This window comes from Rhinoderma darwinii, chromosome 2, assembly GCF_050947455.1.
Source record: "Rhinoderma darwinii isolate aRhiDar2 chromosome 2, aRhiDar2.hap1, whole genome shotgun sequence".
Taxonomy (NCBI): Eukaryota; Metazoa; Chordata; class Amphibia; order Anura; family Rhinodermatidae; genus Rhinoderma; species Rhinoderma darwinii.
The window spans coordinates 396,565,537-396,582,504 of record NC_134688.1 but is presented as its reverse complement, the minus strand read 5'-3'; the positions used below and the strand labels follow the sequence as shown (position 1 = coordinate 396,582,504).

General features: G+C 39.8%; 1 protein-coding gene across 3 annotated transcripts in view; it reads left to right on the top strand.

Annotated features, from left to right (window-relative positions):
• POLA1 (DNA polymerase alpha 1, catalytic subunit) overlaps nucleotides 1-16,968 on the top strand; it is a 335,037-nt gene that overhangs the window by 51,500 nt on the left and 266,569 nt on the right. For all 3 annotated transcript variants that reach the window (XM_075854008.1, XM_075854007.1, XM_075854009.1), the window contains exons 19-22: nucleotides 688-863; nucleotides 8,824-8,953; nucleotides 9,927-10,046; nucleotides 13,319-13,418. In XM_075854008.1, coding sequence (XP_075710123.1) covers nucleotides 688-863; nucleotides 8,824-8,953; nucleotides 9,927-10,046; nucleotides 13,319-13,418 — 526 coding nt within the window. The remainder of the gene's footprint in view (nucleotides 1-687; nucleotides 864-8,823; nucleotides 8,954-9,926; nucleotides 10,047-13,318; nucleotides 13,419-16,968) is intronic.

Below are 16,968 nucleotides of genomic sequence, written 5' to 3'. Positions count from 1 at the left end.
TCTGCAAATATTTTGCGCTTTTTATCGTAATAATCCGGTGTCCCGTTGTGTGCACACACCAGAAGAGGACATCAATTCACAAGCACGGGATTTTGTGTGCTGGGGGAAGGCGAGGAGCTGTCAATCAAAAATAAGGAGGCGGGGTACACCGGAAGGACTTGAATGAAAATGTGACTTTTCAAATGAAGATTTGACTCTTTTATGCTCATTAGCATACGGTGCAGGAACACTAAAAAACTGAATACTAAAGCTACAGAGCCAACTAAGAAGACAATTTTAGGTTATATAGAAATGATTTTTCACCCACTAGCACCAGGTATTGCTGGTGTAATAGGTGAAATGCTGGTGACCGTTCCCTTTAAGTAAATATTTAGAGATATTATAATTGATGCCTTGAAGAATTCCAGATACAAGTCTGACTTTTTATGTAATATTATACATTACTGTGTGCTTGATTGTAGTAGAAATGGAAACTTGTTTGCATTCACATTTCATGAAGTTTTAATTTAAATTTTTTTTGCTCTAAATTACTAAATCGTTTCTGCACCAATTAACTTGCAGTTGAATTTGCTTGTAATTTTTTGGGTTTCCTAAAATAAAAAAGATTTCCAATGCTTTTTGAATTTTTTTCTAACAATGTTTTTTTCTTTTTTGTTTAATTTAAAAAATTATTTTATACCTTTTTAGGGTCGCAGTGGTTTTGCTGAAAGAAATGCAGCCTGTGGTCGCATAATTTGTGATATTGAGATTTCTGCAAAAGAGTTAATCCGTTGTAAAAGCTACCACTTGTCTGAACTGGTCCATTATGTACTGAAAACTGAACGCGTTATGATTCTACCAGAACAGCTTCGTAATGCATACAGGTATTTGATATGTTTGCTTATCATCTAATTCCTGTCAAGTTTTTAAGATTTAGGAAATCCCAACATTTTTGTTTGGTAGAATCTGAATTTTTCATTAGAAAATGGCAGTATGAGTATTTGCCAACTGGCATGCTTTCAAAAGCGTGTATCTTTTTATTTTATTTTGAATTTTTTTTGTTTGAATGTAAAATTCCCACTTGATTGTAATATGTTTTCTTAGCTAAGGCTGGGTTCACACGACCTATTTTCAGACGTAAACGAGGCGTATTATGCCTCGTTTTACGTCTGAAAATACGGCTACAATACGTCGGCAAACATCTGCCCATTCATTTGAATGGGTTTGCCGACCTACTGTGCAGACGACCTGTCATTTACGCGTCGTCGTTTGACAGCTGTCAAATGACGACGCGTAAAAATACAGCCTCGTCAAAAGAAGTGCAGGACACTTCTTTGGAGCTGTTTTCTCATAGACTCCAATGAAAACAGCTCCGAAAACGGCGCGAAAAACGTGAGTTGCTCAAAAAACGTCTGAAAATCAGGGGCTGTTTTCCCTTGAAAACAGCTCTGTATTTTCAGACGTTTTTGGTCACTACGTGTGCACATACCCTAAAGTTTATTGATCAGACTAAATGTTAATCAAGATCAGAAAAAGCCAGATAGACCAGATATAAAATCACACAACTATATAACTGTTTTTACAAGTTTATTTTATACAGTTTCATGGAGAACATAAGGGCCAGTTCACAGTTTTTTTGACGCGGAAACCGCGTTGGAAAACGCATCAAAAAACGGCCGAAAATGCCTCCCATTGATTTCGGAGGCGGTTTTTTCCTGCGAGCGGAAAAACAGTCTCGTGGGAAAAAGAAGCAACATGCCCTATCTTCGGGCGTTTACGTCTCTAACCTCCCATTGACATCAATGGAAGGCAGAGAAAGCGTATTTCGCGGCGAAAAACGCAGCGATAATCTGCATGCAAGCAGAGCAAAATCTGCCTCAAAATTCAGTTTGGAAGATTTTCCAACTGCAAAGAATTTTGTGTGAACCCAGCCTAAAGGTCAGTGTAACCTCTAGCAGCTCCCTCGCTCTTGCACAGTAAAAACTTATCATCTGATTTCTATGGGCAACACTGACACTTTTACTTATTCCTAAGCCCCTGTACAGTGAAGGGGTTGCCTGGGTCAGACAACTCTGTCATAAATTTCCTGTTAGGGCAGTTCTTCACGTGTTGTTTTTTTTTTTTTTCTAGGAACCATTTCGACATGCTGCAATGAAATGTTACCTTAATGTGCGCTACAAACTTGGAGCACTTTTTGTGGACCTTTCTTTATTATATTTTTTGATAATTTTTTATTTTTTTAAATTCCCCTGAAGGGATTACTTTTTAACAATGACACAGGCTGCTGTTAAAGGGAATGTGTTGCCAGAAAAACATGTTTTTTTTTTAAAAATTAAACATTTAGTGTGTGGGTGATTAAACATTGTTCAAATTTTTTTTATTTTTTTCGCGAGTCAGGAAATATTATAAATTTTTTCTAATTTATAATACTACCCATTTTTGGTCACTAGATGGAGCTAGTTCCCAAAATTGCAGCATTGCAACATTGGGTTAAAAGCCCTCGCTCTAGTGAGCTCTCAGCATCCCCCCCTCCTTTATCCTGGCTAGTGCCGGGATAAACGAGGGGTTTGAAAGGTTTAACCTCCTACACTGTGTGTCGCCATTTTTTGAGGTAACCCACAGTGTAGTAGGTTTACATACAGTAGTAAACACTAACATACATTGAAATCTCTTACCTGCTCCTGCCGCCGCGGCTCCCTCCGGCCCGTCCGCTCCCTTTGCTGCCGCTGTTCCATGTGCACAAGTCCGGAAGCCGCGACCGGAAGTAGTAATATTACTGTCCGGCCGCGACTTCCGGTCCACAGGAAAATGGCGCCGGACGGCGCCAATTTCGAATAGGACTGTGTGGGAGCGGCGCATGCGCAGTTCCCACACAGACGCCGTACACGGCAGTCAATGGGACGGGAGCCGTTCGCAGTCCCTATGGGACTGTGGCTGCCGTATTCCATGTCTGTGTGTGTCGTTAATCGACACACACAGAAATGGAACAAAAAATGGCAGCCCCCATAGGGAAGAAAAAGTGTAAAAATAAGAAACCGTAAAACACAAACACACAAATGAAAATAAACGTTTTTATTAAAGCACTAACATCTTTAACATATAAAAAAATTATTTGTGATGACACTGTTCCTTTAAGGCAACACATAGTGTGCCCCAACAGCAGGCATACAGACCAGACAGCTCTGGGGTCCTTTCTGGGTCCCGAAGACTGACTCCAGAGTGTTCCCCAGTCTCTGAACGCGTCACTGGAAACCCGGTAACTCAATCAAAGAGGGGAGTACCCTTTGATCATGCAGCAGTCACAGACCGTAGAAATTAAAGGGTTAAACAGCTGGGGTCGGAGTTTCCTCAAATCCCAGCTGTATTCAGCATGCTTTTCCAAGTACAGGAGCTGTTCGTAACAGCCCCTGCTTAGAGAATGAGCGCTCATAAGCCTTTTTTACAGCAATGCCAGAAGACGTGGCTGTAGACTCTGGACCTGCACCGCCCGTTGTCAAAAGACAGTGGGCAGCCTGGAACAGGTTAAAAAAATAAATAAAAGTAAAGAACAGTTACGTATAATTTTTAATGTTACAAAAAAAAAATGACTACAGATGCCTTAACTCCTACGTCATCACCCCTATAACCTCAGTTTTATTGCCCCGGCTTATCTTAATGATGTATCACCTCATGTACTAATTGTCTTTGTATAAGGCCCCATGCACACGAACGTGCTTTTGTGGCCGCAATTCCCCCGAAAATCCACGGGAGAATTGCGGCTCCATTTATTCCTATGGGCCCATGCACACGACTCGTTTCTACGGTCCGTGTGTGGCCCAGGAACCCGGACCGCAGAAAGAACGGACATGTCTTATTACTTATAGGAAATAATGCACGCGGCCATGTGCACGGCCCGTGATTTGCGGGCGGCTCGCGGGTGTCTCCATGGCCGGCCAACTGACTGACCCGAAATCACGGCCGTGCACATGAGGCTAAACATCTTAAATGTTGTGCTTCTTTCGAAATCATTCATTTGTGAACTTGCCTGAAGAAGGAGCCTGTGTGCTCTGAAAGCCGCATATAGAACTTTTATGGTTAGCCAATAAAGGTACCATACCTACACAAAAGTATTTAACATTGCATAAAAAAAATGGAAAAACATTAAAAGTTAAAAAAAATAAATAATTTTTATCTCAAGTAATGCAAAGAATAAAAATAAAAAAGTAAACACAATTGGTATTGCCACGTCTATAAAAACCTGAGCAATTAAAATATTACATAATTTATCTGGCGATTGTGAACAATTCACAATGACAAAATTGCTGTTTCTTGATCACCTAGCATCCCAAAAATACTGGAATAAAAATAATCAAAAAGTTGCATGTACTCCATAATGGTAGCACTAAAAACAAGCCCTCACACCGCTCTATCGACAGGGAAAAAAAAGTTATGGCTCTCAGAATATGGCGACCTGAAACGTCTTTTTTTCTTTAAGCAAATTGTTTGTTCTTTGCAGAAAGTAGTATGTCATTAAAAACGATATAAATTTGGTATCGCCCTAAACGCATTGACTTGCAGAATAAAGTTAACCTGTTGTTTTTACTGCACTGTAAATGGCATAATAGCAAAACTCAAAAAACAAAGATGGTACAACAGGTTTTTTCCAATTCTACCACACAGAATTTTTTGGGTTGTTTTCTAGTACATTTTAGTAAATTAAACGGCGCTATTAAAAACTACAACTTATCCTGCAATAAACAAGCCCTTATAGGGCTATGCCAACCGAACAATAAGAGTTGTAAATTTTAAAAGGTGCAGAGGAAAAAGTTTTATGGAAATTCCGCTTAGCAGGTGTATAATACACTCTGTACAAGAACTTAATGTTAATTTCTGGCACTTGCCCCCAAAGAGAAGTGTCCTCTCCCTTCAATCCTCACCAGATACAGCGTCTTGTGAAAGTATACACTCCCTCTGTGTTTCTCCTGCTTTGTTGCATTACATGCTGGATATAAAATTTATTTTATTTTAAATTAGATTTTTTTTTGTTGTGGAAAAAACCCAAAAAACCTTGTTGTAAATGCATATGTATTCACCCCCTTAATAAGGTCTGCTCAAACCATTAACTGCAGGTCACGTAATTAGTTGAATAAGTTCTGCTGTGTGCAGAGAAAGTGTCACATAAAAATAGTGTCCGTATATATGCATCGCAATGTTTCGACCCACTCAGGGGTCTTTCTCAATAAGTATAACATGCAAGTGTAACATACTCTCAATTTACCATCATCCAATAAGGAAATTAGTACCTTTAGTCAATGACGGTATAGCTACCAACTTTAAATATCAGAGTATCCTCTCTATATAAAAATACGTTTTATCCAACCCTCAACCCAATCTAACGAAAGAAACGTCAATACAACCCAATGTTTATACTTGTTAACTTACTATAATTATAAATCACAGACATTACGAGGATGGGACGATACTACGACTGCTTGAACTGCGTTTGCGTCTTAGGACACTGCGCCTGCGGCACATGACTATATGTATGGCATCTATAGCGACGAGAAAATCATGCATTAGCGACTGCACCTGTTGAATAAGGAGAATATTTATTCAATCACAATAAGATAAAATACATTTGTTGTACCCTTTAGTGACAAGCCTATTTTGTGGTTTAATGACCGTGATTTTTTTTTTTCTTCAGTTTTTTGACAATTGCATTTCAAAAGCCATGACTTGTTTGTTTATCCGTAGACACAGCCATGTGAGGGCTTTTTTTTGCAGGGCTTGTTGTATTTTTTTTATTGGCACCATTTTGGAGTACGTATAATTTATCGCCTAACTTTCTTAACTTTTTGTAGGGGTAATGGGGAAAAAAATGTGCTACTTATTTTTGCGTATTAAATTTACGTTGTTTACCTAGTAACTTTTTTCTGTGGGTCGTTAAACAGGTTGGCCAGAAATACATTTCATTTTAACCTAATGTGACGTACAATAACTTTTCTAATATAATGTTTGTTTATATATTGCACGGTTACCGACTTATCATTTTCGGTCGCGTGACCACATCCGGAGTAAATTTTTCATTTACGGTGACGTTCCGTGTCTTTGCTCAGCCAGCACTTCCGGCTGAACAAAGGCACGGCGCGTCATCAACTACATTTCCAGGCAGTGGGCCGGGCGGATGTTTCATGAGCTCTTCAGAGCTCCGCCTCTGGTCTCACTGCCTGTAGATGTAGTTGATGACGCGCCGTGCCTCTGTTCGGTCAGAAGTGCTGGCTGAGCAAAGACACGGAGTGTCATCAATCATAGTACACACCCCCTCCCTCTCCTGTCTCATCATCCACACCTCCTCCTTAGGAGTGGGCAGCGTTGTTATTCCTCAATCTCCACGTGCCCCGATGGTTACATAAATACAGGGCTGATGGGATTTCATGACCCCCCCCCCCCCCCATCATCCCTGTGTGCGACCCCCCCCCCCCCCCATCATCCCTGTGTAGGATGATGGAGGAAATGCACATGGATGATGGGGGTTATGTGCAAGGGTGATGGAGTTATATCATCCCTGTGTAATAGCTGATCATTGATGCATATACCCTGTCTGTGATCCCTGTGTATTACCTAATCATCCCTGTGCATTACCCCCAACATCCCTGTGTATTACCCCCCCCCCACATTCCTGTAAATAACCCCCATCCCCCTGTGTGATAATTACTGGGTGTATGACCGTGCAGGGAGCTGGGTGACTGTAATTAGAGCAGGGTGAACATAAAAGGGCGTGGCAATATGCAAAAAGCTGAGATGCTGCGGAGGGAGGAAGGGAGATGCAAGCTGTCTCCTCAGGGATCATGGGTATGGTGGGTTACAAGACAGGAAACAGCCAGGACCAGAAGCAATGGATGTAAACAGGGACGATGGAGATCAAACAGAAACTGGTTAGAAAGTATGTAGGGGGGTTTAGGGAAGGCAAACCAAGGCTGGGGGACACTTTTTTTTTTTTTAGAAAATATTTTTTTTTCCTGCCCAACCCCTTTAACATTGCAGCAATACTAAAAAGACTTGTTTTTTTGCCGCCATATTCTAATAGCCGTAACTTTTTTTTAATTTTATTTTGCTTTGCCATCGATATAGCTGTATGAGGGCATATTTGTGGGATGACTTTTTTATTTGTTTTTATTGGTACAATTTTGGGGTACATAACATTATTTTATCGCTTTTCATCACTTTTTTTTTGAAGGCAGGTTGAACAGAAAACAGTAGCTCAGGCATAGTTGTTTTTTACGCCGTTCACCGTGCGGGTTAAATAACGTAAATTTTGTCGTTTTTGGTTGTTACGTACACAGCGATACCAATTTCATGTAGGGCTGTTACATTTTTTTATTTTAAAAAAAATTCTAATAAAGACTTGTAGTGGAAAAAGGTTTTTCATTTTTAACTAACAAACTGATCGCGGGCTGCCATTAAAGCATTGGCACCCCTTGATCGCCAATGTCAGACAATTGCTAGAATGTTTCTGCCCTTATTAAGCGTGCAGTACACATCCGCTACTTTTACTTTTCAAGCAACTGACATGAGTATCTTTATTTTATTTTTTTATTGGAAAATGAAAATTGTTCCTTTTATTTTGTATCCTCTAACACCACAAATATTTCATTTAACAATGCAGCGCACCTCTGCTTCTAACCTTGGATAGGTCATATTGAAGACATTCAAAATTGTCTTTAGTATAAAAAATATATGCTGACAAGTATATATTCAGCTCAGTGACCTGACCAATCTAGTAAACAACAACCTTTATAATGGAAGACGCTGCTTTTACATTGAAAATAATGCATGGGGAGAAACTTAAATGATACATCACTTGGCTCTTTGCAAACATGACAGACGAGCAATTTATTTATTTATTTTTTTAAATGTAAGCGCTACGTATTCCATTATAGAAGATTGGTCTGGAAGGTGAACTAAATACATCCTGAAATTGCTCTTACCTTGCACAGGAATTTTAAGATTTTGTCAACTTGTGTAGGTTTGACCTTTGCAAATTCAAGGTAAATCCACATTTTTTTTTTATTGCGTTCGTGCAAATCTAAAAAATTCATTTCTAAATAAACCATTATTTGCTTATAAACAGAACAATGGCATTTCCTTCATATTCTAGCATTCCTTTTATACTGACCCTTGTTTTCTACCCTAGAGACAGCTGGATACAAAAATAAAACCGCCAGAGAAAATTCGGAATTTCAGGACAATAATTGCGAAATAATTAATTCTAAAACTTGAGCAACAAATACATTAAATGCAAAATTGTTAATTTGGTTTAGTCTAATTATAAAATGAGTGATTTGTTATTTTATATTCTTGACAGTTCTTCATGAATTGATCTCCATGTTTTTTGTTTTTATTTTGTATTTTTTAATGAATATTAAGAAATGCGAATGCCTTGCTGGGTCTGTATTTGTTTGGGACTTCCCTCTATTAGCCACGAAAACAGGGGTTGTCCAAAGTGTACAGACCCTTTTTAACTTATTGTTGCTTTACTCTTATTGTTGCTTTGTTGTCTTTCCTAACAGTATGCAGGTGATTCATTTAGAAATTGCCTACCCTAATGACCAATTTCTTTTAATTTCTTTTTTGGTGCATTTTTAGATGCTTCTGTCTAACATTATACCACCTTTTGGTTGGCTTACTTTAGACTTTTTTTTGTGCCAGTATCGGGAACACTTTTTGTAAATGTGGCGCATGGCATGAGTGCCAGAATTGTAGCGCAATTCGAGACAGAATTCGGGCACATTTTGATTAGTAAATCTGCCCCAATGTGTTTTGAAGTCTCGGAGTGACCTTCTCAATGTGCTGTTCTTTCTGCAGTGATTCCTCTCAACTTCTCTACATGCTGGAGAACACTCTCATAGATGCCAGATTCATAGTGCAGATTATGTGCGAGTTGAATGTTCTTCCCTTGGCCTTACAGATCACCAATATAGCAGGAAACGTCATGGTAAGTTCCTTTGTTTTCTTCTCAATATTTGTTTTTTCGGTGTTCCGCTATAAACGTGGGATATAGGCAACGATCTGCACGTTGCAGGCATTACTTGTGCTAGGTCTCCTCTTTTTTTCAGTAAGGATCCCAATGCCTCTGCGATGAATTGCTGCCAGTACAATCATGATTCATTCTGTAGTAACTGGGATGTGCTTTATATTTTCTGTTGGGAAACTTTAGAATAAATGAAGGAAAATGTGTTTTTAAATTTTAATTGACTGTAACTCCTACGTATCCTATAATCTCCCCAGCCATCCAATATCTCATTCCATGTTGTGCCTCCACAAAATAGTTTGAAGTCTGTCTAGTCTTTCATTCTGAGATCTTTTATGGGATTTTTTTTTTCCCCCCTTTCCATCCAGCGAGTGCATCAAATTCAGCTTGAAATTTCTAATGACTAGAAATGATCTAGTTTCATAGCATGTCGCTCTTACTGAATCAAGCGACTGTAACAAACTGACTCTGTTGACAGAGATGATGTGTCTTGTCAGTGTATTCATCTCTCCAAAATCATGTTGAGCTGGTTTAAAAGGAAAGTGTCATTTTGTGTGCCATTTCATTCCAAAAAACTTGTTCTCTGTAACAAGTAAATGTCTTTCTATATTTTGAAGGTAGAGTGTTTGACTCTGGCATTTTCTTTGTGAAAAAACCTTCTACGCTGAACAGGTTTTATAGAACGTCTTCATAGGGTTTCTCTTGCAATGTTCTTCTTCTCTTTGGGGGACACGTATTGCTTGAGCGTCAATTTGCAAAATCACTACTTGTTCTTAAATTCCTATATATGTGCGTTCCTAACCCTTCTGGTCATAGATCATATTCATTTATTTACTCCAAGTTAAAGGTTGAATTACAGCTTTTAAAGCGCTTTAATAAAATGTTCCAATCTTAAAATTCTACCTATAGAATTGATTTATTTATTTCTTTAATAAAGTCAAGGACACTGATGGGTGGACGCTCTGAGCGCAATGAATACCTTCTGCTGCATGCTTTCTATGAGAATGGCTATTTAGTACCGGACAAGCATGTTTTCAAGAAAAGCCAGCAAGTTGTGGTAAGTAGTTTGTGGCTCTAGTACTGATACCATCAGGTGATCTTATGTATTTTCAACGAATAAAATTCACTTAGATTGTTATGTTGTAAATATTAGAATATGTCTATAATTTTCTTTACATTTTAGTTTTTTCAGACTATAATATCTAACATAACTGTATAAAAGTAGCTTACTGTACACATAGAAACACTAAAACCTATAGCGTGCTTACTTTATGGGATGTACAATAAAGTGACAGTGATACTATATTCTAATGAGCGACCTCAAACATTGAGTGGTCTCTGAGTTCTCCGCATTTTCAACTGGGAGGGCATGTATAAGCGGTCAGGCCATGCGCGGGATCACTGGCATGTCTTTAACAAAGGGACAATGACAAGGATGGCAGGTCTCGTACAAAAGTCTAATTCTGATGTCGTTTTATCTGCACAATTCCTGGACCAGTTCCAGCGCTTGTTTGTTGGATGTATAAACGGCCTACCTTAGGGCGGGTGAACCTAAGGCCACATGCACACGAACGTGCTTTTGCGGCCGCAATTCCCCCGAAAATCCACGAGAGAATTGTGGCCCCATTCATTTCTATGGGGCCATGCACACGACCGTAGTTTTTACGGTCTGTGCTTGGCCCGGGAGCCCGCATTAATCTGGTGTCTACAGAGTGAAGGTTCTAAAGATGAACTGGTAGCCGTTTTGGAGTAGGAAGGAGCGAATATGTTTTTGAAGCTTTAAGGAAGTTGCATCATGGCTGCTTGTTGGAGCTCCTATTGCCACAGGCATCTTTTGTACTTTGTAGCCACTAAAAATTCAATAATCTAGTGTGTGCATTAAGTTTAGTTGCATCTTTTGATTACGTTTTCTGTGACATCCCAATCTGGAGTCGGAAATTTAGGGTGCAGTGGCATATTTGCCTTGTATTTCTGCAGTGTAAAAATACGCTGCAGAAAATTTGCAGTGCAATCCTATCGGAAAATATTCTGCAACTCAGACAGGTTTCTCAATTGCTTGCATTGCAAAATATTATTTTCAATAGGTCTAATTTGTGACGTTTTCCCGCAGTATATTTTTATGCTACGGAAATACCAGGCAAATATACCATGTGTTACTGCAAATGAGATCTGTGAGGACATGTCTGTCCTGCGGCAGTCCAGGTACGTTGCTCTCTCCACTAATGTAATATCAAAATGATGATCTAAATTATGCTGTGCTAATACAAATAACATCTAAGGAATAGATGCTACTGTTTCTGAGACCACGAGTTAGGCCTCGTGCACACATCTGTGACCTTTTTATATGGCCGCAAAATACGGACTTCACATGGATGGCTTGCGTGTGCGGCCCATTTTTTTTAAAGTGACCATTGAATAGACTGGGCGAGACTAATCCGCAATAACTGATAGGGATAGGACCTTCTCTGAATTTTTGCGGATCGGGCACACGACTCCTCAAAATAAAAGAAATTAATGGGTCCGTGTCCATCCGTTGAAAATCGGGTAGCACACTGAAGACAATCACTGATGTGTGCATAAGCCCTTATACAGTTAGGGTATGTTCACACAGAGTGGTTTTACACCACACGCGTTTTTTTATACGTTTTTTATTTAATTTTTATTACCTATTTCTTCAACACACAAAGGGTAAAACCGCAAGCGTGTTTTGCTGAAAAAAAGTGTAAAAAAAAAGTGGCAAATCGCGGCAAAAAAAGTGGCCAACGCATTTATTTCCGTTTCCCTTTTTCAATTTCAATGGGACCTTTGAGGTGGAAAACACCAAGATAGTGCATGGCCCTTCTTTTTCCAGCAAGCTTTTTTTTTTTTTTGCTCGTGGGAAAAAAACACCTCCACCTCCCATTGAAATCAATGGGAGTCAATTTCGGCCGTTCTTTTTTGCCACAATTTCCAAAAACCGAGGCAAAAAAAACTCAGTGTGAACAAGGCCTTAAGTAGTAAATATGTTCAATACAGTCCGATATAAATGGCAACTAGATAGACCTGCTGATTATTTTCTGCTGTTAAACTTTTCAACATCCATTTTTAATGTTTATGGATGTTTTTTTTTCTCCCAGATATTATGACTTAATAATAGAACTAGGTTAGGTATCTCATTGTTCATATAAGTATTGATGCGCTCAAATTGTTGTTTTGCCACAAATTTGTGAAAATCGTAACAAAAACCGTGATATGATTGCACCATGTAAATATACCCTTAAAAGGGTTGTCCCAAGATTAAATGTTACCCCCTAACCACAGGATAGGTGATAACATGTTTATCGGTGGGATTCCGACCGCTGAGACCCTACAGTGATCTCCAGATTGGGGTTCCTGTTCCTCCAATTGAATGGAACAGCAGGTCACGCATTCGCACTGCCACTCCATTTACTGTCTATGGGACTGCCGGAGATAGCCAAGCGTTGTACTATCTCTGGCAGTCCCATAGACAGTGAATGGAGCGGCAATGCGCATGCGTGACCTGCCACTCCATTCATTCTGCGAATCGGAGTCACATCGGTCGGATCAGCATTTTATGACCTTGTCCTGTGTTTGGTGGATAACATTTAATCTTGGGACGACCCCTTTTAAGGCCCTTTTACACAGGCATATCTTCTAAACGAGTGTGTGTGGATGCTTGTTCCCGATTATTGCCCTCTGTATGCAGGGCAGCAATCAGTCGACAAGCAAGCAAGAGCTAGTTAGTCGGCTGATCGCATCGTTTATCGTGCCGAAAAAATGGGTTTGCCAGCAGCACATCTATGTAAACAGGGAATGTTCTGACAACAATATGCAAACTTTTCACGTCCCCGTACTCCTGATCATTGCTCTCCATGTAATTGTAGCAAATGAGTGCAGAACGACACGCTATTATTGAAGATCGGCGCTCCTTACCTGGAAGAAAATCTTCCCGTGTAAAAACAGCCTTAGTCAGTGTTGTCAACCGTCCATATAGTCACAGTGTCAGTGAAAAAAATGTTCGGTCTCTCTGTAAAGATAAACACTTTCTTTGACACTGGAGAAGCTGGTGCAGGATATTGTTCTTGTGGTTTATCATTTTACAGTGATAGTTAATGTGTTCATATTAGTGTTTTGAGCTGTAGAGATTTATTACTATAACACTACTCACTATAATCTTTTACTATTCGTTTTTGGTTTTCCAATTTGAAAAGAGGTTGGAAACCCTCAATCTGCATAGCCCAGGTAGTTAGATCTGTGATCGCGCAGTTGTATGTAGCACATACGTATCTTAAGAACATCACAGGGGACTAACTTGCATATTTATTCTAGGTCGACGACGATGACAATATGGATGTAGATCAAAATAAAAACAAAAAAGGTCGTCGGAAGGCTGCGTATGCTGGGGGTTTAGTCCTGGACCCAAAAGTTGGTGAGATGTCAAATTTTTTGGGTTATTTTTATTTATTTATTTTTAATTTACAAAAAATAGCTAAGGCCTCATGCACACTTCCATGACCGTTTTCACGTCCGTTTCTCACGGATCTTCGTGTGTCCGTTATGGTATCCGTGTGTACTCCGTGTCCGTTCCGTGTTTCCGTTTCAAACGGACGTTGTGCTTCCGTGTTTCCGATAAAAAAAAAAAGAAAAGGTATTGAACTTCATTTGAACTTGTCACATGTCCCAGTCTGTGAACTTTGGCACACCCTGCCGTTGCTGGGGCAATGGATCCGTCAAAAACGCCTTCCGCGTGCCGTCCGTTTTTTTTGACGGACCCATTAGCTTCTATGGGACCCACGGTCACGGAATCACTGACAAAAGTAGGGCATGCTCTACTTTTGACGGAACGGAACAACGGATCTGTCAAAATGACGGCAGTGTGCATGGGTCCATTGAAATGAATGGGTTCAGGGTGCTATCAGTGACATAAACGGATAGCACCCTGAAGGAAAAATACTGAAGTGGGCATGAGGCCTAACTCGAAAGGGTTTTCCAGTTCTATGTAGATAAACCTTAATCATTGTATAATGCAAAGTTATGCATCTTTCAATTTTTCGTGTTTCAATTCTTCACCAATTTTGGAACCTCTGCTTTTTGTCCGTTATTGGAAATGGGCTTTAAGGGGTCAAAGTTATTAGCGGTGTAATCACTACAGTATGTGATGTGAGTACTCTCACTAATATATATTCTGGTACCGCGACGCGCTCATTCGGATATTTTTATAGTGCTTTTGGGGGGACCAGAAGTCTAGTTGCACACCGTCCTTTGATGACGATACGACTCTTCGTCATGTGACTGGCCCCGCTGTACTCTATGTACAAGCAGAAACAGTAGTACATAGAGTACAGCGGAACCGGTCTCATGACGAAGAGTTGTATCGTCATCAAAGAAGGATGTGCAACTAGACTTCCGGTCCCACAAAAGCGCTATAAAAATGTATGGCCATCTCAGAATCCGCTCTTTGGGGGACCAGAATGTATATTAGCGGGTGTACTCACACAGTGAGAACACTGCTAGTAACCCCTTTAAAAAAAAAATTCATGTTGAACAGATATGGTTTTTCAAAGATTCCCTTAAATATTAAGATTTTAGCGGGATGGCTGACCATCTAATGTCTATGGGAGTCTCCTGACTTTCCCCAACATCCAATATTAGGGAACCACGCTTATCTGGCAGCAGCTTGTTCCCCGTCCCCCATCGAAATTATTCTCTGAGTTTGCATGTTAATGGTGTAGTCAGGAGGAATAGCTGTCAGCCAAACAAGTGTTTGGCTGACTGCGATCTAAAGTGTATGGGCACCTTAAAGGTGCTGTCTAGTTTTGGAAACCCATTTTCATATACCCTATTAGAAAATTCTTAGGTAATAGAGGGCGTCCTCTGTTCAGGATCCCCATCTCTTGTCCAGTGTGGAAGAGCTACTACAGAGTGCCTCTCTCGCGCTGGAGGACCTGTCCTGTCCCACATTACACAGACAACCCATTGATGTGAATGGGCACACTGTAATTTTTCATTTCCCCTGTGGTGGCGCTGCAGGGAAATTGAACACTTACTGCCAGGTTTCCCCACAGATTACAGCTGGTCACCAGAGAGTCCCAGCAGGGATACACTTTGTGATCAGATTATTGTAAAAAAAAATACGGTTTACTTTTTTATTTTTAATTACATTTTCAAAATAGGATAACATACAACAACCAGTGGGGGAGCTCCAGATACAATTCAATATTGGTTTGGATGCGGTCTAGCAAGACCATTATCAAAAGTTCTATTTTTATCTTAGGCCCTATATTCTAATTGTTCTGGTCTTGCGTATTCGTGAGCTGACTGTTATTTAGTGACGTAGTTGACTTTTTGAAGGAGTTTTGCACTTATAGCCCAACAGATTAAATAAACTTTGTATATTAGGGTGTCTTTATTTTCAATTTAGCATCTCTTGAGCCACATTTATTTTTAAATCCCAGAACCCCTGGAAGGCTAATGGTGCGAGCCAGTACGTATATTCGGGTATTTTTCGGTTACAAAGGGGAGTTTATGTTCTCGGCTATAATGTAAGCCCCCGTTTTTTTCCTTGACAATCTAAGAATACTGTGATACATTTATACATTGTCCTTATTAACCGGTTAAGGACTAGGCTGTTTTACAGCTAAATGACCAGAGCAAATTTCACAATTTTGCTATGCGCTTCTTTACATGACTATAACTCAGCAGGTGAATAAAGTTCATCTTTGAATTTTACACTCTTTTTAAAGGACAGATAGGGCTTTGTTTTAGTGGCATTTGTCAGTATATATCATTTTTTTTTTTTTCACTAAAGTGGGCAAAATTGGAAAAAAATGCAAGAATTTAACAATTGCGTCGGTTTATGCTAGCATCTTTCACACACGGTATGAACCACGGCCAAAATTAATCTCCTTTCACATTCTTCCACTTCTCCCGTGCATGGGGATACCAAATATGTGAGCCTTATTCACTGTGCGGGCATGTGCCAGGGCTTGGCATAAAAGGAGGCTTTTTGGCCTTTTCGGTCCAGGAATTTTGCATTTGATTTTAGAGCCGCATACTGTTTTCTGGGGGGCCTAATGCTGCTGAAACATTAGAAACACCCCATAAATGACTTCATTCACACAAGTAGACCCCACAAGGTTTCCTTCAAGGGGTTTATCATATTTTTAGCAAGTCCAGTTTTCTTCTGAAAGTTTCTTGAATAAGATGGAACAAAATAAAATCAGCACTTTTTTAGCAAATGCGTCAGTTTAGGCTAGTATTTTTCACACACGGTATAGACCACGGACAAAATTCATCTCCTTTCACATTCTGCCACTTCTCCCGTGCATGGGGATACAAAATATGTGTGCGTTATTCACTGTGCGGTCATGTGCCAGGGCTTGGCATAAAAGGAGGCTTTTTGGCCTTTTCGGTCCAGGAATTTTGCATTTGATTTTAGAGCCACATACTGTTTTCTGGGGGGCCTAATGCTGCTGAAACATTAGAATCACCCCATAAATGACTTCATTCACACAAGTAGACCCCACAAGGTTTCCTTCAAGGGGTTTATCATATTTTTAGACAGTCCAGTTTTCTTCTGAAAGTTTCTTGAATAAGATGGAACAAAATAAAATTACCTTTTTTTTTTTAACAATTGCGCCAGTTTATGCTAGCTTTTTCACACACAAAATGGACCACGGACAAAATTCATCGCATTTCACATTCTTCCACTTCTCCCGTGCATGGGGATACCAAATATGTGTGCTTTATTCACGGGCATGTGCCAGGGCTTGGCATAAAAGGAGGCTTTTTGGCCTTTTCGGTCCAGGAATTCTGCACTTGACTTTATAGCCGCGTACTGTTTTCTGGGGGGCCTAATGCTGCTGAAACATTAGAATCACCCCATAAACGACTTCATTCACACAAGTAGACCCCACAAGGTTTCCTTCAAGGGGTTTATCATATTTTTAGACAGTCCAGTTTTCTTCTGAAAGTTTCTT